The sequence below is a fragment of the Mesitornis unicolor genome, unplaced genomic scaffold, assembly GCF_000695765.1.
Source record: "Mesitornis unicolor isolate BGI_N332 unplaced genomic scaffold, ASM69576v1 scaffold19495, whole genome shotgun sequence".
NCBI lineage: Eukaryota > Metazoa > Chordata > Aves > Mesitornithiformes > Mesitornithidae > Mesitornis > Mesitornis unicolor.
Genome location: NW_010183691.1, coordinates 20,164 through 46,165, shown reverse-complemented (window position 1 = coordinate 46,165; position 26,002 = coordinate 20,164). Strand labels below are relative to the sequence as shown.

The window sequence follows — 26,002 nt, the reverse complement described above, 5'->3', positions numbered from 1 at the left end:
GAGGGGAGGGAGCGGCGTGACTGGCGGGGCGCGGTGCCGGATGGCAGCCCCGTCCAACTGGGGGCCCGGAGGCCGCGGGGGGCTTGTTTGGCGTGGCGAGAAGAGGTGGTGAAGCAGGAATTGAGGCTGGGGAGAGGAGCTCCGCTACCAGGCGTTTCTTCCATTATCCAGGCTGAAGGGAGGAAATGGCTCTGGCGTCACCCTCAAGTTGTCAGAAATTATATCTTTGCCCAGGATGCACTCTGAAGCACATTCGTGGCTGCCATAAGCCCTAGATTTAAGTTTTAGTTTGACGGTGAATGTGTTAACTGCCTAAGGAATAGTCCCTGAAGGTGCAAACGGGCCATTATGATGCCTGTTCCACAGTAACCGTTTAAAAGATGTATTTTCCTGGGCAGTCAGAAAATATTTTTAGTATGCTATACAGATTGTCAACAGAATAGTTGAAAAGAATTAAGTTAAACAACTCTTTCTAGTGTGTTTTTGGTAATTGAGTGTCTGTAGTTGTAGCTCTCTGAGGCTAGAAAACAGGACTTTCTTTTTTTTTTTTTTTGGGTGGGGGGGAGGAACTGACACTTTTTCTACCACTCAACCTCTTCATCTCTTCCTGTGTGAAACTGTCACCCAAAGACAAAGGCAGAAGCACTAACTTACTGAAAATTAAGTATGAATACACAAAAGTAGAACTTGCCCACCTCATTTCAGCTGTCATCACTCACTGTTCCAGTTCTATAAAAGACTATATTTAACAGTGTTGATACTGCAGCATGTGTCAGAAGCATACATTCTGATGCATTATTCAAATACTGCTGAGTATATGTTCAGTTCTGGCATACGAACAGACTGCTCTTAAACTGAAAAAGCATAAGCATCTGTAAAAAGGAAATCACTTCCCATGGCACTGTTGAAAATGGCCAGCAGTAGTAAAAGGGTGCTCAGGCTTGTAATTGTCTAAGAAATGGTTTTGTTTTTTTCTTGTTCTGTAGGGTACTTTCCGAGTACTAAAATATGTCTCAAACAGTTAATATTATTCAAAGTGAAAGTAACTTTATGACAGGTTCACATGATGACTAAAACAGTGTTTGCTGTATTTTTTTGAAGTATGTTAAATATTTTAACATGAAAAAAATCAGCTAAGTGGAGCAAGCTTCTAAACATTCTTTGAAAATTAATGTATTTATCTGTGATTGTGACACTGATATTAATCGAGTATTTTAAGACTGAGTAAGCTACAGTGAAGTCCTGTTAACTTTGACTCATGAACTGTTAAGTCTAGCTACATAAATTTATGTGCATGTGCATTCATAGGATTAATACTTACAGCTGTGTATTTAACTTCACAAATTAAGGGGTATGTTTAGTCCAGAAGCTTTTTTCAGAGGTATTTTGTCAATAGCTTTTTTAGCTTTTGGAGCATCAGTAAGGAAGCAGAACAGTTAAAGTGCTCTAAGTCATGATTCAGAATTGTGGTTTTCATTCATTCGGTAGTAAATACTGCCTGAAAACTCTGAGCAATGCTATATCGGCTTGTTCTGTTTGAGCTTTGAAGCACTAAAATGTAGTCCTTTTAAAATTATTGGCTCATACTGAAAGTCTAGTCCGTGCTCTTCAGAGTTTAGAGTGTAGAGAACAATAAGCTATATAAGGAAAGTATAACGCTTTGGGGGTTTCCTCTAAGCAAAAGGAAACTAAATAATAGGGCAAAGATAGGCAAATCATGTAGTATCTATAAAGAGAGCATTGAATTTCTTCATTAGTTCTTGTGCACTGCAGAGAGAAGAAATGAAACTGAGTTGAAATGCAACATTTTTAGTTAGACATTGGGAAAGAATTCATAGGAATCATTTGAACAGGAAGTTTAGTAAACTGCAGAATTTGTTTCATTGGATGTTTTTAAGAGTAGCTTGAGGATAGTATAGCTTCAACTATATTGATTGAGCGAATGGGCAAGGCTAGTGTTTTTTGACCATTTGGTCCTCAGGGACAGGATTCTGGGCTGGTTTGTCCCAATGGGTTTTTTTTTTCATTCTTTTGTAGGCAGTTAATAAATTAAATTATTAAACTAGGAAGGATTGAGAGTTGGTCCATCTTTCCATTTGCATTAAATAAACATCAGATTTAAGCTTTTTCCAAGCAAGAACCTCCTTTGTTTATCAGTTGTTTTAGATAATATTGACTACTTATATCAGTGAATTCAGCATTAATGCCATGTTGCCATTTTATACAAAGGACCTTCAGGTTCTGTGGTTGAAAGACCTAGAATTCTCTTTTGGAAGAGAAGAAATGCTGTATTTCACTGTATATCTCACATGATTACTTCTCAGTGTTTTGAAATTCTCCTTATGCTTGACAAGTGAGAATTTTTACTGTTTGTGGAGATTTTAACCTCTCATTTAGAAAGAAAAAAAATTGGTTGTTACAAGTGCAGACAAATTTGAACTCAATGTCTTCCTGTATCTACTCAGAAATTGAAGAGCTGTTGATGCTCATCAGTTTTTTAGCCACTGTATAATTTGCATGACCAACTGGTCTTGATGATGTCATTTAATGCCTTTGTAGCTGCATTGATACTCATGAGAACCTTGCCAAGTTTTTCTGGTTTTACAGCGTCACTGAGGTACAGTTTTCAATATTGAAAGTTTACTGATCTTGCAACAGTTTTCTTAAAGAGATTTTGAAGACTCCGTCTGTTCTTCTGTGGACTTCTGTGAATATCTCTGTAATTTCTTCCCCATATTGAGGTATAATTTCTTGCTTTTACCTTTAGTACCACTTTCAGAACTGTTTTCCATGTAGTTCCTGTTCTTCTGTGACAGAGATATTGTCTCAGTTACTTAACTATGACATTATCCTTTGCTACCTCTTACGCACATTGACCACCCATGGTCTAGAACGTGAGACTGCTTTTCTCACCTCTAAGTATCACCTGTCAATAGATGGATCACTCATAGTGGGTGATAGCCTCTAATAATGGCTGACAGCACAGCCTTTGCAGTCAGTTTCACCAATTTTTCTGTTTTCTCACAGAATTTTCCCACAGTGCATCTGTGGGATGAATATAGATGTGATTTGTTTTTTTAAAAGCAGTAACTTGGAAGAGAATAAGGCTGTTACAGTGGACAAATAACTATCATGAGATGTTTATTTGGTGGCTAAGGGAACAAATGCAATCTTTAGATGTTTGAGTAGGGAATACTGAGTATCAGTATAAAGACATGTTGTGTACACTATTAGTGTTAGTGAAATCACAGTGTGTTAGTGAAATCATTAATACTGTCCAGTTCCAGTGTCTGCATGTCACAGAAGGTGTTCATTTGGAGTAAGTTCAAATCAACATTTAACAGAGAAGGTGGAAGCCTTGCCTTTCAGAGAAAAGCTTTAAGAACCTTTGTCTGTTTTGCTAGAATGTTGAGTCCTGTGCTGAAATACTTATGTAAGAAGACAATGTCTTCTAGGATAAGGATTTTCAGATGAGCACATAAAGCTTTGAGACACTACCTCTAAACTGAAGCTAGTCAGGATGAGACTAGAAGGAAGATGTTGATTTCCAGCCCTGCTAACCAATGAATTTTGGTGCCAGTCATCACTTTACAGACTGATGAAATAGATGCTTTATCTGTTCTCAATTTTTAAGACTTGCAAATTATAAAAATTACAGTAGTATTGTGTGTTCTTTCAGATATGTCTTTGTTACACATCACTTCTGAAACTGTGGTGAATTCAGAGAGGGTACTGTTGTTATCCATAGAGTACATTTCTTGGAAGGTGAAGAAAATACTGTTTTTTTCACTGTGAGAATTGTATTGGCTCTTTAATTGTAAAACTCGGTCACTTAAGAGAAGCTCAGTCACTGAAAAGAATAAAATGGGGTAAAATGAATCATCAGTAGATATGAGAAGTTCAGCCTTAAAGGATTTCCCCTCCAAAAGGGTATTTAAAGAATTTTCACACCAAAAATGTATAAGTATTTTAATTCTGGTTACAGTGAAAACTCATGAATCTTGATGAACAGATGTATATAGCCATGCTTGCAAACCCTGCGGTGCCCGTCATTGTTGATAACCTTGATGCGTAAGTGCTTAGCTTTAATAGCATTTTACACTGTGGTCTTCTCAGTGTTTTACACTTTTGATCATCCATCATTGTGCTGTACGTGAACAGAATCTAGAATGAACATTAATGGAAGACTTTACTTGTTTTCACTGAGCACGATGAGATGTTATGGACCTGCACCTCAGTAACATTTGGAATAATGTCCTAAACTGTTCTGATGGCTTCATATAATGAGAAACAAGGAACACTACGTCAGTGTTCCAAGGACAGAATTGAGAATTGGCTGTTTTTTCTTTCAAATAAGGTTTAAGTAGCTGATTTTTTACTTTAAAACCTTGTGGTTGAAGTTTTGTGTTGGATTTGTCTTCCTGCATGTAGTATGGTGCAGCATTTCACCAAAAGCTTATGAAGGTGCACAGAATGTTCTGGTTTAAATTCTTCTGGGAGAATACTTGCAATGGAAGTGTGTCCATGCAGTTTTCTCCTGTTAAATGATTAGGCAGGGTAGAGCATGTTAAACTCAAAACCGTGTTCGTGTCAGGCTTTTGCCTGAAAGTTGGAAGTCAAACACTGATTTAGGAGTTGGATTGTTTTTTGGCGGAAAGTCTTTACTTAAAGGGAAAATTTGTAAGTATTTGTTAGTATTTAAAATACTTACATGGTTGTAAAGTAATTTTCACACTGAAATTGATATTAAAAAAAGAAGCCTATTTTGGTTGAATTGGGCTTTTTAGTCAGGCTTTTGGTGGTACATGTGAAGTGCTGCTTAGGCTATTGCAGCACATTGTGGGAACTGAGCATGGGGAGCAGTAGTGATAATTTAATGTAATGATTAGTTGATTTGAAATTATCTTGGTGCATTTAGTTGAACAAAGCTTCTATTTCTGAAGAAGGATATGAAATATTTAGACTAAGATTTCTCAAAAATGGGAGATAAGGAATATTTTTTTTTCTCTCTGACCACTGGATTTTTTTCTTGTGGATTTACCTACACTTTGAATAAAATGATGATTTGGTTTGTATTTTATAGAGTAGAATAATTATCATAATCTTGAACTTTCAAGAACTTTCTAGTTCTGAAAGAAAATTTAATTTTGAAGACATCAATTAATCATGACCGTACTTCGTCGAGCAATTTTGGCTAGCCTAATGAGAGTAGAAATACAGTTACAAACTCGTTCTTACCTTTCTTATTTTTATAGTTTCAGTTGTGCAAGAACAAAAACTGGACACTGTGCCTTTAAACAGGAGTCCTAATTTGCTTTCAGTATCACAGTTGTTCCAGTTTGTCCTCAGTATTGCTTAATCTGTACTTGTGCAGAGTGAGGAGGGTAAAAAAAAAAAAATCCTCACCTGTCTCTGGACAATTTGCACAGTTTTGCTGTTAAAAGTGAAATAACTTGTGTTCAGAAGATACGATATCCCAGCAGTACGCAGTGATGGAACGAGTGTCTCTCTGTGGAGTGTCTTTATTTTATATTAAAGTTAACAAGTTTGATTTTGAAGTCAAAGGACTGATCTATCAGTTAGATAAATCTAGGTTGCATGTTTGTAACAGAGGATTGCATTCAGAACACTTGAAAGTTCTTGTAAGTTACTGTACAAAGGCTGTAATCCTATTTTGGGCTCCCCAAAGTGTCTCTACACTTGACCATTCATAAGGATACAGTATTGTTTTGCTAATTTTAATTGACTGATCCAATATGAACATATATTTGGTTATAATGCATGGCTGTCAATTAACAATTGTGTTTTAATATTTGAGTATTTTTGTATAGGAGTAAAAGAACTGAAATATTTGATGCGACTGTGTCTATATTGGCAAATTATTATTATATTAATTTTATTATAAATAAGTACTCTGTAGTTCATTGATGATATTGGAGAAACTCTTAAGTCCAGTACTTGATGAGAACACAACCAGGAACCAGACTAATGGCCCCTATTCACAGAAATGGGCAGCCCTTTGTAAATGCCAGAAATAATCAGCATTTCTTTCCACTTCAATGGGACCCAAAGTAACAACACCTGCAGTGAGCTGTTTTCTCAGTGTTGTTCTCTATATCGGCTATATGAAGTTGGGATAACTGATCCAAACTCATCGTAAAGATAGATCTAGTCTGTTTGTCTTCATCTAAAGCAAGTTTAAAATACCTATGACTAACTTTTCAGTGTTGGTTTACCATTTTTCTGAACAAACCTTTGCCTCCAACTGTGAGAATAAAGTAAAAGATCATGGTTTTATATAGCTTTGAGGAATACATTCTTTTACAGGAAAATAATATTAACTAAAACTGGCTTAATGTCAGAAGTAATCTGTGCTTTGAAAACATCCTGAGTATAGGAAAGCAGGAAGAGAAAAGCAGGTTGAAATGTTAAACGTTGTGCTTTGTAATTGTCAATACTTGCCAAGAAATCTTTCAAACAAAAGAATTACTTTTAAAAAGTTATGCCAAAATAGAAATACAGTATTGGAAAATAGGTTCTTTATGGGATGAGCTAGATATGACCAACAGTTACTGCTTTTCAAGGACATTAAGTCTTTCCAATATTAATACCTAAAATGTCATATTTGAGCGTAATTTCAGCATGCAAATTTTTGCTTACTTTTAGGTAAAGGTTTGGAGCTATTCTAGTATTTACGTATTTCTGTTATCAACTTGTTGACTCTAAGTAACTTTAGTATAATCGAACTTGGTTTTACTGATTTCATCAAGCAATTTGAGGTGACTGTTTTATTTGAAATACCTGTAAATGTGAAGCATTTACTGATGTTAACCAGTTCACCTTGTTGTGAAGTTGTCTTAGTTTTTAAGATTTGCCCCTCAAAACAGCATCTCTAGAAATTCGAGATGGTTCTCTCAGTCAGTTTCTGCTATGAATTCTCCAGGTGTGTTTTTCCCCTGAGTATGAGTTGGTTGTCCTGCTCACTAGCTTGGCTGATCACATCCAAGAGAGCAAAGTTTGTTTTTCCTGCCTGAGTGAAATCTTGATTCCATCAGAGTTAAGTAGCTATCGTTTCTTAATCATAGTTTTAAAAAATGGATAGGCCATGATTTTAACTTTGCTAAGGTGTTCCTAGGGTAGCTTTTTCAGGTCAGGTCCACAGTTCAAAAAACTACTGTAACTTTAGACTGGTTTGGAATTGTTTCCTGTGTTGGGTAATAATAACAAAAATAAAGGCAAAACATTGTAACAGGTTTAATGTACAGACATTTTATGTCTCTGTTTTATTAATGCATGGTGTGCTATTTTTGTATCTGGGACAACACATAATCAGTGAAGTGTCTCTGGTCTCAAGTGTATAGTATAAGTTTTTAATTTCTCCTAAAAAGTGATCAAATCTTATTTAAGAAATGAGGTTTTAGCAGTTGTAGTTCTGTTTACTTGAGGTATGTCTTTTCCTCTTAAATTACTGAATGACTCTCTTAGATAATACTTAGTTTTCAAGTGGTTGTTTGCATCATGGATATTATAACATTGATAAAAAAATAGATTGTCTTCTTAGAGTTTGTTTTCTCTGTTTTTTGTAGATGAGTAGTGTTGTTGATCATGGTGAGAATGCTGTACTGGATGTGTTTATAGGATCTAAAGCTATAGTCTATAAATTTCTGATTTTTACTTTTTCCCTCAATACTAAGTAGTCTGGATCTTAGCTATCTAAGTGCTTTAGCAGATGCGTCCTCTAAGCTGAGCATGGTGTAATTGCCTTTTTTTTTTCTTAGCATAATCTTTAACATGGTATATCCTTCTGGCATGAAGGTAAGGAAAGTGTATGGCATTGGAATGCAAATTTCCATTTTCCCAAATCTTACTGGAAAAACAGTAGTTCATGTATTGATTAATAACAAGTTCTTGTAGAGGGGAAAGATTATAACTGCTGTATAAAACATATATATACATGTGCATATATATGCACATTCATACACATAGCCAGTAACTCACTGTAAGAATTCACAACTGTAGTGTCTGTTAGCATTTTTCAAAATATGTATCTCTAAATTTTTTTTTCTTGGCTATATAAATTCACTAAATCCTTCTTTTACGTGTAATGTATCTGTTACTTGGTAGATCCTGAGCCAATTAAAAGTAGTTCTCTCTAAATAGAAAATGAATTTTTTAGTAGACTTGCATAAGTGTCCTGCTTTTCTTTGTTTATAAAGGATGTTAAGAGCTGAATATTGGGATAGTGAGTAAAGTTGTACTTCCTAAGCTATAATCTGCAGTCTGCAAGTAGTTCATGAGGCTCTGGTAAGATGTATAGTACTGTATCAAATCCATAATATTTTTGTTTCGGGTTTGGTTATTAGAGTATGATGTGGTCTGTAAGAGATCTTGAGACTTGAATAGTGTTCCGCACCCATTTAGCTGCCTTTTTTAATTGTTCCTTGCAGCTTTATCCGTATGTTCAAAATACAGCAGTCTTAACAAAGTACTCCCCAGTGAATTCAAGTAAGAAAACAGGAAAGAAGAAGATAAAAAGACAAAGTAATTTGAGTAGCCTTCAATTTTTTGGTGTTCATACCTTCTTCATTTTGCTTTTTTCCATTGTATTACTGGACAGACTTTGCTCAGAGAATCTCAGGCTTTATGTGGATTTTTTTAAGATTTGGTTGTCCTTCAGTATTTTCCTTCCAGTGAAGCAATGTGACCATGCTGTTCAGTTCTTACCACTTGCATGATTTATAGGTAGACCTTTCAGCTTTTTATGCTAGAAATTTTTATGTCTTATTTGAATGTGTAAGTACAAATTCCTAAATTTGAAGAGAAGTTATGTATGTTCTTGCACTTTGTGTTAGGAAACAGAAATGTTACAACTTTTTCAGTTAGGGAGAGCTGTAAAGAAACATTGGAGAGCAAAATTTGGTTGGTGGCAAAATTGATTGGATGTGTAATAATAAGGTTGAAGTACTGAAATAGGTAATGGTGAAAATTTAAAATCTAGGAACAGTGGACCACAAGCTTTCTTGTTACTGTTAAGTCCAGGTGTCAAAATTTTCTATTAATCAGTATGGTAGGGGTGTATGATCAGACATTTAAACACAAAGCATTTGAAAAGTGATATGGTTCTACTGGAGCAGTAATTTCTTAAGCATTAATTAATACAGTGGACAGTTTGCATATATTATGATTTCCCTTCTGTGTAAAATTATAGCTTTCCTTCTTTAAGATTCATAATTCTTTTAAATTTAGATCAAGAAAGTAGAGGCCATGGGATAGAATAGGGGACAAGACTGGCAGGTTTGGTGACAGAATGGATGCCTGAGGGTGACTGCATTCATAACTGCATTCAATTGTGGCTGTTACTGAACAGTGCTGGATGGCCACAGCAGAAGAGAAAGGTGAGAATGCTGTTGGCCTTGAGTATGCTCACAAGATGAAAACTTTGTGTATAAAGCAAAAGGTGAGGGCATGTCAGAATAATCAAATCTTATATCCTTTATTCTGTTTATTTAAGAAAAATGAGTCAAATATTAAGAGGCTTTTGGAAGAGGAATTTGGATTTGTATGGGCAGAGTGAAAGAACTGGACTTTTGCAAATGTGGGAAGAGCTGCTGCTACTTATACTTGAGAAAAAAACCTAATGATTCAGTTATAGTAACGTCAGGCTTGTTATGGCAGTCTCAGGGTAAAGGAAAAATTATCTTTAATATCAGACTCTATATTCAATTATATATGCACTGTGTAGAATAAAGTCACTCCATTTAATATGGTCATACCAATTCAGACTTCCATGGTAGAGTCTAGTGTCTGTTGTTCTCTTGCGGGACATGGTAGATAACACTAATTTAATTGCAACAGTTAGTTATTGTTTGGTGAAACAATTGTAGAGATCCAATTTTGCTTTCTTAATTTTGCAGTGGACTATCTTTGTGCTGTCTGCTGAATTCTTACATTCTTACTTGTGATCTTTTAAGTTAAATGGGCTTAATTGCCTATTGCAGGCTTCTGTCTGCTGTATTCTCTTCCCCCCTCCCATTTCTGGGTAGTAGATGGATGTGACATACCTTGGGCATGGACTCGATAGAGAATCTTTCGGAGGAGACACTTAAAAACCTTTCTGCATTCACTGTTGAGTCTGTACCTCCAAAAGCATCCGTGCCTTCATTAACTGGTTCATATCTGAAGACATTTGCATCTGACTATTGATTGTAGAAAAGGAAGCACGTGTTATGTCTGTGAAATTTAAATTTAATTTGTTGGGTTTTTTTTACTTCTATTGCAGTATTACTTAGGAGGACTTTATGATAGTAAAAACAGAATTGAAAGCTTCTAGTAACAAACATACCAGATATTTTAAACATACTGGGGAGCTATTAAGATGTTGCTTCACTTCCTCTGTCCATTGAATGATGGCAAACATGGTGTTCTGAGGGAACTTTTCAAGTTTTACTGTTTATATCTCTGCTTTCATCTGATAATTACAAAGAATTGTCATTCTTCTCTTTTTTCCTAATGGAATGCTTGTTTTAAACAGATTATCGTACCGAATTTTAAATTACATGTGAACAGTCACATTACATGCCTGTTAGCACAAGCTGGTAATTTTTGATAGTTGAAGTTGTTTCTCACTTAATTTCACAACAGACTGAGGTTTATTGCTTCACAGTTTTTGCTGCAGTGATCATTAAGTCTGCTCCTGTGTTAGGAGAACTGAACTATTTTGGGAAGCTCATTGCTGTGTTAGGTACTGCTTATAACTTCACTAACAGTAAAGACAGTGGAAAGTGATCAAGAAATCAGTGTATTCTTACTGAATGAGTTTGATTTTTGAAGTGGGAAGTGTGTGTGGGACTGGACCTTATTCAGATATGGACAACATAAGTTTTACATTTTTACAGTGTTAACAAAGTTTACATCTGTTTATTTTTGTAATAGTTTGCATTTTTATCTTTTTGCTGTATTTTATCCCAAATTTCACAATCTTTAATGCAGCTTAGCCTTGTCCAATCTTGTTTCCTATTACATTCTAAACATTCTCTGATCAAAGCAAAACATATCAAGTGAATTCCACCACAAAACTGAAATAATTACAGTACTGGGGCAGGCTACTTTAGAATGATTCAATATTGTAAAATCATAATGATGTTAAGTATTTCATCATTCTGGAATAGGATTTCAACCACGCCATTTCATTACCTATTTGGTGGGATGCGTTGTGCCCAAAACACCCTGATAAGTCACTGTTTGAGTTTAAGAGTGGAAAAGGACACTTTTGCAGCAAAATACTTTTCATATACATTTTCTTAGTAGTATTTAAAACTACATTTTTAAAAATACATAATTTTGGTTCAGAAAGCAGTTTGAAGCTGTCTTCTGACAGCTCTCTTAAGCGTTTAAAGTTTCTGAAAGGAATTGTGTGTTGCAAGTTCAAGGACAAAGTTGTGTGCTGAACAGTTTCAGGAGAGCAACTTGTAGTATTGGTAACTCTTGAGCAGTAGTAACAGGTTATGATAGTAGGATAGATACCAGACCAAGTGTTACACTGTGAAGTGATCAAGGTACATGCTCCAGAGTACGACTGGCATTGGTGCAGTAAGGGATAAATTTGATCCTTAACCAAAGTTCTTACACTGACAGAACTGTGCCTATAGCAGTTGAGAGACAGCTCTGCCTTTTGTGTTTATGTTGTTTGCTTAGGGCAGTTACAAGCTAAAGCTAGGAGTAGTTTATGCACAGACTCATTGTTGCTATTGGTGTAATCCTATTTTGAGTCAAGACTGTTTACCATGTGAATTAGGATGCTGTTGTCACAGGTGTTGTAAAGTTGCCTTTGAGACCTTAGTCTTTGGTGTTTTTGAAGGAACACAGGGGTGAAGTAAGCATCCAAAAGCCTGTGGTGATCTCATGTATAGCTTTGTAATACCTTCTTCATCTTACTCTCCAAAGAACTTTTAGCTGTAGATTCTCACATTTAAGAGTACATTCTGTAGAAACTGAAAAATTGGGACTTACTGAGAAGAGAATCTGATCAGTTGACTACAAAGGACCCTCCTTACTGAGTACTACTCAGTAGTAATTCCTTCTTTACGAGACGTTTAGTAGCAGTGCTGACTCCAGGCTTGGTCCATGTGTGCTAGAGAGAAAAAACTGGACTTGAAAAGAGGAAATTAGTGAAGACTTACATATCTTAGGCTTGTTAATTCTTATTGTAGATACATCATTTAGAAGCACAAATTTTAAGGACCTGCTAATGTATTTTTTTAAACCTAGTCAGTAAAATGCAGTGGTTTTGTATTTCTTTGGTTACAGGAGTTGTGGGTGTTAATGTTTTTGTTCTCTGTTTTTCCATGGTGTTCATGAGTAACTCCTACAGAACGATTGCCTGATAAAGCTACGTGTATTAGCAAACTAGTATTTGATTCACCAGGAAGTTTTGAGATCACTTAAAGGTTCAATAACGTATTTCTGGTATGTTACAAATAAGTGTTCAGTAGTCAAATACTGGAGAAAAGAATGAGGATTACCAATTCTCTTTAGTTTGACCTAGCATTTCATCATGATAGTGATATTCTGACATGTACTAGGGTAGTAGCAAAAAAAAGTAAAATAAGATCTGAGGGTTGTTGAACAAACTTGGTGTCTTAATCTTAAAGAAATTCTGCACAAAAAGATACTAAATGTAGGTATCACTGGGCTTCATGAAAGCCAGACTGGCAACAGTTTAATCTGGGCAGAAATACTGTGAAGCTGAGTTTAGAGAGATCCCCCTATATGGAAGTGTGGAGTTGTTAATTATATATAGGAGGAATATCTAGTACTGCCTCAAAAGAGAACATTTACTGTATATGCTGTTGCTGACTCAAAGGAGGAGAACACTCACTGGTTCTTGACAGGACATCAGAGTTCTGAAGTTTTTCAACTTGCATCTGAATGTTATAAATAGAACTCCAGCCAGAAAAAATATTTTACTAGGAGTTATCTCTCATTTTTTAAAGGGCTCTCTAATTACAGAGGTTCAGCTTGAATCTCCTGAATTCACGAATTGAGAACAGGAATTAAAGCTGATGATATGTCATGCTAAGAAGACAAATTTTTTTTTTTTAACTTCCCATTCTTCAACTTCTGATGTGCTCTGTTGGCAGTCTTGCAAAACTGTACTTGCCGACTGTGATTAGTGGGATCTTTAATTGCGCTCAATAAAGGCCTTGTTGGTAGGAGATGCTGATAATAATTAGCAAACCAGACAGAAAAACATTCTCCATTTTACAAGGTTGATGAATACAAGTGTGTTAACATGAATTAATTGATACTGTAGGAAGTAGTAGTATGCCAATAATTAACTTGTATGTCTTCTTTCATTTAAGGTATCTAGTGGATAGTCGCTGGTTCAAACAGTGGAAAAAATATGTTGGTTTTGACAGCTGGGACAAATACCAGATGGGAGATCAGAATGTGTACCCTGGTCCTATCGACAATTCTGGACTTCTCAAAGGTAACTGCTTCTGATTGTGTAATAAGCCAAAACTAACATTTAGTGCAAAATTGTCACACCTTATTCATCTTTTGTAGTTGATACTGTAAATAAATCTCAGCATATATGAAGGTGAAACTTTTTGTTTGTTTTCAGATTATGACTAGGGAACTGGAATGGACTTCCCTAACAGATTACAATTTTATGAAGAAAATTATTGGAACTTCTTTGTAACAGTAACAGAATATTTAATAAAGTACAAATTACTGGTTTATAATGATATTTTGGGATACCTTGGGAGATGAAATTTAGTCAAGTTGACAGCCTGAATTCAGTTAAGATTTTTTTTTAATTTTTTTTTTAGCTTAACTAAATTGGTTGATTTAAAATAGCATTTTTAAGTCTTTTTGTAAATGAGCCCCAAACCCTTACTTTGGTTCTGGAACAATTGAAGAAGAGGTATTATACATATACAGTTCAGTGATAATATAAAATGGTGTGAAATGGTAGAAGATAATTTCCTCATTTTTTCTTGCCTTCTAAGTATGGTTAAACTCTGTTACTGTTATGATTGCTCAGGTCTGACTGACTTTCGCTGAACTGTAGTCACATTTGTGGGCACTGGTCTCAATACTTTCCTGGATGTTTTAATCTTTAGGTCAAATTTGATATTTAATGTCCAGTGTTGAAGTACCATTAGAGTCATTAATATTTCATCTGCAAAATCTAGGAAATAATTGATTTCTCTCTTTGCAGTTACAGTAAATGTAATAGCACTGCATAATTTGTGTGCACATAGTAATACAAATTTTTAAAATTCATGTGTTTTATGGTGAACTCTGACTTCGTTAAGAACTTCTCAATTGTAATTAATTTCTCACTAATTTACAAGTTGAATGTTAAAGACGATTGCCTTTTTCGTAGGACTTGTCATACCATGTTGCAGTAGTTGTCAGTGTGAGTGAGTGTGCGTGTCTGACAGTGACTAGTACCAGTGTCTTCAAAGAAGGTGCCACGTTGTCATATGCTTCTGTATGTTCTTTTCTATCCACAAACTTAAAGGTCTTTTTGCTCCAGATGAGTGATGTGGTTTGTTTTCTGAAGTGTGAGGATCTAGGTATTTTGTACGTTCTTGTAGTAAATCTTGCAGTGAGGCAGGCATGTGCAGGTGATAGTTTTCTTTTCAGTTGAAGTCAGATGTAAACAAAATATTTTTATCCTCGGTGAGGCAGCATCAGCTTGTTCTCTATTCTGTGTCAATCCACTTTAAAAAATGGTTTTTTTAGATGTGGAAAGTGCTGTGTTGATCTGTATTATCTATAATTTAATCTACCTACATGTTCAAATTATATTTAAAGTTACTGTAGATCTGAAGTCTGTATTGGAGTTAGCTGTCCAGATCTAAAGTCATGTTAGTCATTTCGCTAAAAGCTCCTGAAAACCTGTATTCTTACAACTTTGACACTGCCCTTTTCAAAATAAACACAGCATCTTGGGGTTTATGAACTTCTAGCTCATTTGTGGTTCTAAAGCTATGGGTCTGCATTGGCAGTGATACCATGCATCCAATTACTGTCTTGACACCTGATTTTAAAAATACAAAATAATCTAAAATGAGCATGCTTTCTCAGATATTTGCAGTGCAATGCAATGATAAAGAAAACTATTGGTAAATTCAGGAAAGACTGATTCTAGGAGACTGAAGCAGTATGTTGTACTCGCATTACTTAAATGTTGCTCCCTTGTTTCCAGAATATTTGGATGAAGTGTGAGCAGGGAAGGAGTGGAGCATCTCCCTTATGAGGAGCGGCTGAGGGAGCTGGGTCTCTTTAGTTTCCAGAAGAGGAGACTGAGGGGAGACCTCATTCATGTTTATAAATATTTAAAGGGTGAGTGTCACGAGGATGGAGCCAGGCTCTTCTCGGTGACAAACAATGATAGGACAAGAGGTAATGGGCACAAGCTGGAACACAGGAGGTTCCACTTAAATTTGAGAAGAAACTTCTTCTCAGTGAGGGTGACAGAGCACTGGAACAGGCTGCCCAGAGAGGTTGTGGAGTCTCCTTCTCTGCAGACATTCAAAACCCGCCTGGACGCCTTCCTGTGCAACCTCATCTAGGTGTTCCTGCTCCGGCAGGGGGATTGGACTAGATGATCTTTTGAGGTCCCTTCCAATCCCTAACGTTCTGTGATTCTGTGATTCTGTGATAAGTAACAGGCAGAGATTTCAGTTAATCTCACTATATGCAAAAATTTTGTTGTATGTAGTGAAATGCACATATGCCACCTTCAGAACAATGGATATATAGTCAAATTTAGATTAGTAAAGCAAGCACAAGGAAGTAGTCATTTAGAATAGCTGATTGTTTATCATAGAAAACTGTTGCATATGAGGAACTCGGTTGTCAGTCAGTGGACTTTTGAAAAAATTCTACTAGAAAGCATAATTGGGGTTTTAGAAAGACAGAATGGAATTCAAATTATATCTTCTCACTATAAACTCCTGTAGGAATATTAGATCAGTGCAGAAATACAATATGAACTTTATAAACAGATACGTGGACCGGAAGATACATGTTTATGGATTTTTCCCCACACCTTGCTTACAGTTATTATGGAAATGCCATATGCATAGTATTGAGTGGGCCACATAAGAATTGGTAGTGCAAGTCATTAATTGTTTCAGCAAATGTCTCTTGGATATAGTTCTTGCATGTAGATTTTTTTCATCATTAATTAAGACAGTTTTGAACCAAAACTTGAGTCTTTAAAACTCTTTTACAGATAGGGTGAAACAGACTGAAGGGGAAAAAGAAAAGTATCTTTTAAACAGGTGCATTTATTTAAGTCTCATCTATTAGGCCACATTAATTGTGTTTATCTCCATGAAGAACCAGATTTTTATTTACCTGTATGTTCACTGAGATGTTAATGTGAAACTCTATTTTACTCATTGCTTGAAAAATTTATGTACTATAGCTCCCTAAGGGGAATACAATAAAAATAATGTGTGGGAAGAGGGAAACAGAAAAAACCTTAACAGCAGCAAACCATGTTGTACCTTCTTGACTGCATTAAGTCATCTATAAACCACACCGATTATGTCTTATGGAAACAGTATCTTTTTGCTGTATCTGAGCAGCTAATGGTAGTAACAAATATTGCACACTTAAAATACATGAACAGAGAACAATATGCATCTCCCATGTTTTCCTCCCACATCAAGGTGGAGAAGGAAAGAGAGAGTCAGCACCAGTGATAAGATAATAAGAGCAGAAGAAAGCTGTGCATCCTTCTTTAGCTGTATTTTCACCATTTGGGTGATTGAAGAAAAAAACATAGCTTTTTTTTCCCCTTATTTTCCCTTAAAATCACAGACCCTTTAAACAAACTGGATGTGTAGCAAGTGCACGTAAAGCAGGGAGATTTCTAGTCTTGATAAGCTGAATCTTATTACTCTTCCCACCAGGAAGTGAATGCATCTTTTAAACATCTCTTAAGTGTCTTCAGTAGTGTTGCCCTCCTACAGAAAAGGTCATGTTGAAACATGTTTTGTTAAATTCTTAAAAAAAAAAAAAATAGTTGTTGTTGTTAAAGGAGCTTTAATTTTCAAGTGTGCCTTTTTTAATGCTCAGGATTTTTTAAAATTGGAATCATTATGCTGTTTGCTAAACCTGTACAAAGGAGAAACGAGGAGTATGGAGATAGGATCAAATGCAAGGACCTTAGTACTTTTTACATGTGCATGGTGTGCACTTATTTTTGTCCTTGCAGAAAAATGCAGGTAACAGTATTAATTTCACTTAGAAGTATTACTTAAAAAAAAAATCTTTGAGGAAGGAAAATACTTGAAGCAATCTGAGATTAGTTTATGCTCATTTCTAATTGTGCAGTTCATTCACATAGGACAATGAAAATAAATATACTGTGTATTTATTACAGTCTACTCTTTATTTGTAGTCTGTTTATTTTCACACTTCATTAAGTTTGTCATCCTGATTCATTCTTTGGAGCTGAATGTGTGGGTCTGAATGTGAGGGATGTTTGCTCATCTGTTTGTGGATGCTTCCAAATGGAAAGACATCTGCCCTAATTGTGTGAGGCTCACAGTGGCTCAGATATGGAGTCACCTCTTGCACATATAGGATAGCTGCTATCTTACTTCTGTAATAAGAATCAAACCAAAGCTAAAATCATGCTACTTATGTAAAGAGGTTGCCACGTTGTGCTTCTTTCAAGTGTTGCATATCACTGTTCCTGTGAAGAATTTTGTAGGGACTACATTTCCAGAGTGCATAGGGGGTTTTTTTGAAGTAGGAGGGTTGTACCATGTTATTCTCCCAGTCTGACATGGAATGAATTACTTCGAACTTTGTCTTGGGTCTACTCTTAACTACCCATTCCTGCATTTTCAATGAAGGATGCAACTGTTGCATGAAATGGAAGTATGTGGGAATGTGTGTGAAGTGGGTAGAGAAATTGATTGGTTTCTCTAAAGACTGTCATGGTGTGTGGTAACAAGTTAGGCACTTGTGTTTGTATGAGAACATAGAGTTCTCAAGAAACACTTGAGTTTCTGAATGTGGGAATACTTCCTGTAATAGCTATGCAATGCATGGACTGGATAGCTTGCCTAAATAATTTCCAAATAGTTTTTCTTTGAACGCCATAATGCTGATAACAAATGTTTCTTTTTATATGAAAAATGTTACATTAACGGCTCAAGTAACAGAATGACAGTATTCAAGTAAAAATATCTTTCTCTTATAGATGGTGATTCTCAGTCTCTCAAGGAACATCTCATTGATGAGCTGGACTACATCCTTTTGCCAACTGAAGGCTGGAATAGGCTAGTTAGCTGGTACACGCTGATGGAAGGTCAAGAGCCAATAGCACGCAAGGTACTTTTAAATTACCTACTGGAATGAATATGATTCAGATGTAGTCCTGCAAAATATGCAGAAGTTGCACAGGAATTATTAGAATATTGTTAAGTCCTGGACTATGATAGTCATATAGACAATTTCTGCTTTAGTTGCTTATAAATATCTGTATCTATATCTATTATTCAGATTTGAGAGACTTGAGTTTTTAATATTCAGAAACGAGGATGCAAGGGTTGTAATACTTTCTTTTTCTGGAAGGAAGCCCTCTAATATTTCAAGAACAGCTTGCTTTAGAAGCTTGTAAGTCTATTAATGCAAATTATTTTGTAATTAAATATAAAACCCTAAAACTGTATTGACTATGTTAGTGAAAAGCCTAGCTCTAATAGTGTTAAACTGGCAGAGTAATTGGTAGTTCCTTTTCTGATAAGCAGTCTTCTCTATTCAGCAGCTGGCAGAGGGAGTTTTTTCTTCAAGCAAAAAGCTTGCTTCAACACAAGTAGTAGTCCATGGTATGGTGGATACTGTGGCCCTCTGTCAATACAAGATACTTAAAAATTAACATCTTTGATACTAATTTTTGTTTGCTCCAGCACATACCATCCTTACTGATGGTATGTGATACAATGTATTATCTTAGGTGGTATCACCATACTTAGGCAATACATAATTTTACCTGTTTATGGATCAGATAATTTTTTTTTGTATGTATTATTTCTTAAGATTTTCATATTAATGGTTACAGTTGCATCCTCACTGGACTGAACTACTTAAGCTTTAAAATACTTCTTGGTATGCTTCCCATGTCTGGATTGACGATTAGGACATATTCTTTCAGTTACAGGGATCTTTATTTTCATTCCTGAAAATCTCCTGAAAGATTATTGTTAGAATTTAGTTTGATATGACTTCTGGTGTAATACAACTTTTTTGCTCTTGTAACATGAGTATGTACTAACTACATGGATGCTAGCTGCTTACTTGAAGTGCATTCCATTCAAACAGGTGCCAGGTTTAGCTATAGAAGAAATTCTGTTTCTTCTAGATTCATTTGATCAGCAATACTAGTAGTTTGTTGGAGCTTTTTTGCTGTTCTCTTAAATAGAGTAAAAGAGATCTTGTTTTTTTAAAGAGACATCCCTGGAATGTATCTTTCTTTTTTTCTCCGGTTCTGTAAGAGCTGAAATCCATTAAAATGGCTCTCCTTTAAAGATATGTGTTATCAACTTGTTACTGTTTTTCCTGAAGATGGATTTCAGCAAACTGAATGCTCCTCCATTGTCATGGTAAAGTAAAAGTTCTGTAATTTTTTCACTTTGAGGGGAAAATGGAAGGAGAGAGAAAGGAAATTAGAGTAGCTTGCCTCCTACTTGGAAGGAACTAACTGGAAAAATAGATGGCGTGTAATGAGTGGCCAGGTAAACTGCCATAGCTTTGTTATTTTCTGCCAGTATGAGCAGTAGTTTTCCTCTGAGATGTATCTTCTGGTTCAGAATTTTTCTGTCTGATGCCTTCGTCATTTGCTCGTGATTCTTTCTCCTGTTTGCCTTTTCATAGAGGTGGGATGATACTTTTCTTTCATCCCCTTTGTTGCATCAAATTTTTTTGGACTGGGGATCCAATTTTAATTTGATATAATGTTGTACTTGATCCATGTCAAACAACATTATGAATCCATGTAATAGGATGTGGTAATAGTACCACTACAGTGTCAGTTTTGTTCTCAGAAATGTCTTAGCTATAACTGCACTGTTTTGTTTACTGCAGCTATTTTGTTGTAGCTGGAAACCCTACTAAGCTTCTCAAATTAAGATGCATTTTTATTTAGATGTCACGGTTGGCAGTCATTAAAGCTAAGGCAAGCTACTGAACAGCAATGAAATCATTCACTAATTTTTCTTTTCCTATGGCACATGCATACAAGTTATATTTGTACAGCAGATAGCAGATCTCTCCTAGCAATTAGCTGCTGGCTTTTTTTTTTTACCGTATTTGTCATATGTATCACATATCAGGCCGATGGTTATTTTTGGAACAGTCTACATGACTAAGTACTGCAGTTACACTTTGGAAGATCAAAGGGAAAAACATTTAAGAGGTGACCCTGAATATTTTTTTTTCTACATTTTATTTTTATTTAAAAATTCCTGTATACTTAACTATTTTGTGATAGGTGTTACAAAAGTGAACATATAATAAGCAACTGTAATAGGTAGGTGAAATTTCAAATGAATGTATTCATTATCAGAATATAAGTGGAAGATTTTCTGATCTTGTTTAAATACAGGATTTGTTTAAAAATGTGGTATCCAGATTTTAGTAGTGTGTATTCTGTTTTTGATAAGTATTCTTTAACTGTGAAAAGTAGCTCATGTTTTGAGGAAGTAGCATACAATGAAATAAATACAAGTTTTGGTGGTTTTTATTTTTTGATCAAGTGTCTTATCTTTTGGCTAAGTATGTGTATTTGTGATTGCCACTGTGCTTAACACTTTGGAAGTCATGGTGGTGTTGCTATGCACTGGTAAGAAGTCATCATCATGCAAAACGTTAGTTTTTTTAGTTTACTGTTTTTCTAAAAAGTTATAGAAGAATTTTAGTTCTAATTCTTAGCACTTATTAAGAGACTTCTATTCCCTGAACTTCAGGTTCTTGAAAAGTTCTCAGAAATATTATGAAGTGTGTATGAAAACATACTTGTACTGATACCTGATCCCAATCTGTTTTTCAGGTCGTTGAACAGGGTATGTTTGTAAAGCACTGCAAAGTAGAAGTATATCTAACAGAATTAAAGCTCTGTGAAAATGGAAATATGAACTATATCGTCACACGAAGGTTTAGTAAAGCTGATACAATAGGTATGCACAACTGTTTTTAACAATATATGATTGTTACTTGTGTTTAAATAGTATGTGTTAACAAGTTCTGCGTAAATAAATCTCTGGGTAAAATGATAGATGGATATTGTAACCATTAAAAAGGATGCGTCTTAAACTATTGGAAATATTTAGGATTTTTAATACAGTTTATTTTTTTAATTGTGTGGTTTATTATCTAGGCATCTGTGTTAACTCTAGAGGTTTGCACTTTTCAGGAAGTGAACAATACCGTGGTTTTCATTGTCTTTATTGAATTCCATAGTGCTCTTTATTGGCTTTTGGTGTGTAAGTAATATATTTTTTACGTGTGTTTCCATTCATGTCTTTCATTAGCCAATACTTCTAGTTGGTTTAGGGACAGGTATATTGCAGAACAAGAATTAATTGAGACCTACAAAGGCAGTATTTTGGGTTGTGAAGTGACAGGCCAGGCACAATCCTTTACAGGAACTGCATTAAACCTTTAACTTATCTTTATCTGTGGTTATTTTCCCTGCCCTTTGACCATTTTGTAATTGTTTGAATGCGTATTTTGAGAACACATTTGTCTTTGAAAATAAAATCAGAACATATGCAAAGATATTGCTGATCATATAAACTCAATTTTTGGTGTATTTGTGTGTGTGCATCTGAGAAGAGTCTTTCAGTCAGCTGTGTTTGTGCAATCAGAATTGTACTTTATGTCCAGCCTTTACATTCTTTGACAACAGTGTATTTTTTTCAGATTTTGCTTCTCTTCACATTATGGATAGTGACTTATACTTGCTACCCTTTAATTCTTTGCAGATTGCTTGGTTTAAAACCAGAATCAATTTGCTTTGTTAAATTTTAATCTTTCAGTTAAACTAGTAATCATCTGCTTGTATTAGAATAAAAATTTTAAAAATTATGAAATTTGTCCTTGAAACAAGGCTTCAGTGTTGTATATTAATTGGCCTTTTGAGATCTGGTTTAACTTGGGAAGATGTACTTCATTATTCTCTAAGCAAACCTAGAGACTTAGGAAACCAAGTTTAACATTATCCTTCCATGGGGACCAAATACAAGCTATTTTGCAGCTATACTGAATTTAATTGTATCGCTGAAATTATAGGTAATGGATGAATTTCTGATTTTCTTTCTTTAATCTGAAGCAGGGCATTTTGGAATGACTATTACTTGGAGGTGTATTCATTTTTTCTTAGCAGAGAGAGAATTACAATTATGAGAAAATTGTCTTAAAAGGGTAATTGTCATGCTTATGGGCAGCCCCTTTCCAGACACTGGACTTGGTTGCTTTCCCAAGATGCAGGTGATATGCTCTGGGAAGTCTTAAAAACATGCCCTTTCTGAAGCTGAATCTTCTCATACAGAGCAGCAAGCAAGGCCATCCTAGTCAGGACATCCAAAAGAATTTGTATCTTAGAAGAAAAAGTAGAAAAATTAAAATCACTTTTATGAGTGAAAGAATAATAACTGATCTCTGAGGTTTCTCTCTTATCATCCATTAATAAGATGGCAATTTTGGTTTTTTTTCCCTGTCCTTAAGCTAAGTATATTTAAGGTGGTTCTGGAATTCATCAAATATAGAACATATAATATATAATATATATTTGTTTATATTATATAAACAAATAATATGCAAGAGAAATCTTACAGATTATTTTTCACCTTTCCTTGCATATCTCAGTAAGGGATGCAATTTCATTGTGGTTGTAGAAGACATGTAGTACAAAAGAGTCTATGTCAGCCCCCCTGAAGTGAGTGGACATAAGGTACAATGGTCTTTTAAGTTTTCTACCTACAACCGTAGATTATATTATTTACTGCCTTCAAAAGATCAAGACAAGACCTTCCTTAATTCACATAAATGGAGAAAGTTTTGGAGCACCTTAAGTACTCTGAGCACAATATAATATTCTTCTACCAATCTTCAAATGTGTGCTATCCCTGGAATACCTTTACTTTTCCACTCGAATAGAAACTAAGCTAAGCTATATGTCAGTAAGTTAGTACAGGGTAGGAAAAAATAATTATAAAGGGCAGACCTAATAATGACAGTCATTTTCTTGGGATGGTACTGGAAACATCTAATGTGTTCTTTGGGCCTTCTTGGGAATGTCCTATAATTGAGGGCTCTTGCCGTGGAGGCAGCGCTTATTAACTTTGAGACTGATTGATGACTTACTCTCGGGGAGGTGTGGTTTTTTAGTTCTATAAAGAAAATTAGCTCAACAATAGATGTAGTTCAGACAGCATTTCAATCTAGTTATTGTTGCTGATCCTAGAGAACACAGGGCTTCTGAGCAAAAATGGGTTAACGATCCATATAGGAGTCTTAATCATGTGAAAGTATGACAAAACTATCATCAGTCAGCTGCTGTGTAGGCCTTTTCCACCTTTATTCAAGAGTTTTACAAACCACAAAGTGACAGATGGACTGACTGTAGTTTTGAAATGGATGAATAGGAGTCAGGTTGTGTCTACAATGCCATAAAACAATTCCAAAACTGAGCTGATAAATTTTATAGAAGATTGCGCCAGTGGCTCTACATCTAATGAACTTTTGGACTTTTGCTAGTAAGTTATCTTTGCAAATGGCTTTGATTCATCTTTCCCTTTAGTTTGCTGCAGAATACAAGAATGTATTCTTGAGTACAATTTATTCTGGGATCTGTGATTAGCCTTTCACTTCTTTTGGAAGCTGGGATTACTGTTCCATAGTGCAGATTAACATTTTACTGCAGTATTTGTGATAGCACTAGCCTTTAAGAGGCAGCGTGTACTTGTGTTAGGATCCATGGAACTCCTCCAGCTCCATCAAGACTCTTCCATGTCGTCTTGCAAAATGGTACTTAAATCATGCAGCTGTTTTGTTGGGGTTTTTGGAGGAGCTATTTGATTTTTAGTGATATAGGATATTTGCTATTTGGGATCCATGACCTTTAACTCTCAAGTTGAACTATCTCAAATTGTTGCTATATAGCCGATGGAGTGAGTGGCATCTTTAAAGAGCAGTCCTTCCTGACTTTTTTCTACATCATCCTAGTACTGATCATCTCATACGTGGGGTGTGTATTGCACTACTAGAGAAGAGCCTCATACATGATATGCCTCAGACCATACCTATTTGAATGTAATGTTTTCATTTGTGCTGGAACAGGCACTTTCACTTTAGATGATGAGCCAGCACTTCAGCAGTACTTGCTAGGGGACAAGGGGAAGAATTATAACGTGCATATTGGTTACAGTCATGGAAGTATGTAAAAGAACTTTATTTTCATAGTCTCAAAACTAGCATGATAGTCAAGTGGATCATGCTTTTCTCAGTCTTGGACATAGTGTGTAGTCATCTGGTAGGACTGAAGCTTCCTGTCTCATAGCAGTTCTGTTAGTGAAGCTGAAATAGATTAAAAATTAACAAATGTTAACTTTGTACTTGCGAAGAATACAAGCTGCAATGCTCAAATAATTAATTGTTACGGGATTAGTAAGATAATGAAAAATTATCTTTTGTAAATTCTTTCAGTGAAAGTCATTGATATGTCTGGATTTATTTTTTTAAGGTTGTTGCTGACTAGATTCTTACATTCAAATACAGTTACTTGAAACCATGGGTGAAGAATTGATTTGGGCAGTACCTGTTTTTTTTTTTTTTTCTTTAAGTCAACAAATCAAGTAACAGCCTGTTGCCTTGTTGATAGCACCTACCATGCCTACATACTGTCTCTATTACAGAAACAGATGATTCAGTCTAACACTTGCTTTTGTACTAAAATGTGTGTTAACTAGTATTGAAGGAAATCATATTCAGCCTACGATATCTACAAATATTATATTAGCCAGTTGTCGTGCATTTCACAAACCAGTGGCTGGATTTTTACAAGGTATTTTTGAGCCTTAGGTCTCATTTTGACTTTTCGTATTTAGCACAGTGGAAGAGAAAATAATAAACTTAAGTAAAAGGGAACAAGGGTCCTCTAGCTAGAGGAGCTGACACACTGGTGTTTTATCCTAAGACTTCAGGGCATTAAAGAGCTTACAGTACCCATTTTTATAATTGTGTTTTCAGTGACCATCAGGAATAAACTCTACATTTCTTGACTCCTGTTTTGTTTTCTGTGTTAGCTGTTAAGAGACCTGGCTGCTGTGGGGCTTTATGAGCATACCAATTAAAAAGACCCCTAAGTGAGGTTGCTGTGGTGTAGCACTGTAGATATTAATTCAAATGAAAGAACTCTTGGATAAACTCTACTTTTGAATAAGGAGAATGGAATTAATGATGAACTTCTTGAATTTCAGTAGCAGTCAATAGTTACTACTACCTTAAAATTATGTAGCATTTTTTATGTTTCTGTTAGGTAGAGTGGGAGCTGGTAGACCATATGTTAACTCTTTCATGGACTTAAAAACTTTCATCATGCTTTTAAAATAAATTTATGTGCCTCTGTTTTACAGAATAGTCTTTAATTTCTGTGAGCATGTAAATTAAAGTTTGTGCATATATATATATATATATATATATAGTGGTTAGTGCTAATTGCACTGGGGTACAGGTAGTAGAAGAGAGAAAATCAAAAAGGTTTGATTTAGGGAGAGAAACAGAATAACCTGCTCTCCCTGCACCTGATTTTGCTGCCAGTCTCACTTCTAATCATCCTGTACCCAGCCACACTCCTGTGTTACCACACTCTGAGAAATTAGTTGATGGGTTCCTAAGTACCTGCTGTCATCTGTTTTTTACCAACTTGTCTTCATTTTGTCTGCTTTGCTAAGAGATTCAGGAGGGA

General features: G+C 35.4%; 1 protein-coding gene across 1 annotated transcript in view; it reads left to right on the top strand.

Moving 5' to 3' along the window:
• Positions 1-4,024: 4,024 nt before the first annotated feature.
• The window catches only part of LOC104540434 (ubiquitin carboxyl-terminal hydrolase 15-like), a gene marked incomplete at its 3' end in the record, with an annotated part of 38,645 nt that continues 16,667 nt past the window's right edge, over positions 4,025-26,002 (top strand). The window contains exons 1-4 of the mRNA XM_010184242.1: positions 4,025-4,071; positions 13,362-13,489; positions 18,239-18,369; positions 21,086-21,212. Coding sequence (XP_010182544.1) covers positions 4,025-4,071; positions 13,362-13,489; positions 18,239-18,369; positions 21,086-21,212 — 433 coding nt within the window. The remainder of the gene's footprint in view (positions 4,072-13,361; positions 13,490-18,238; positions 18,370-21,085; positions 21,213-26,002) is intronic.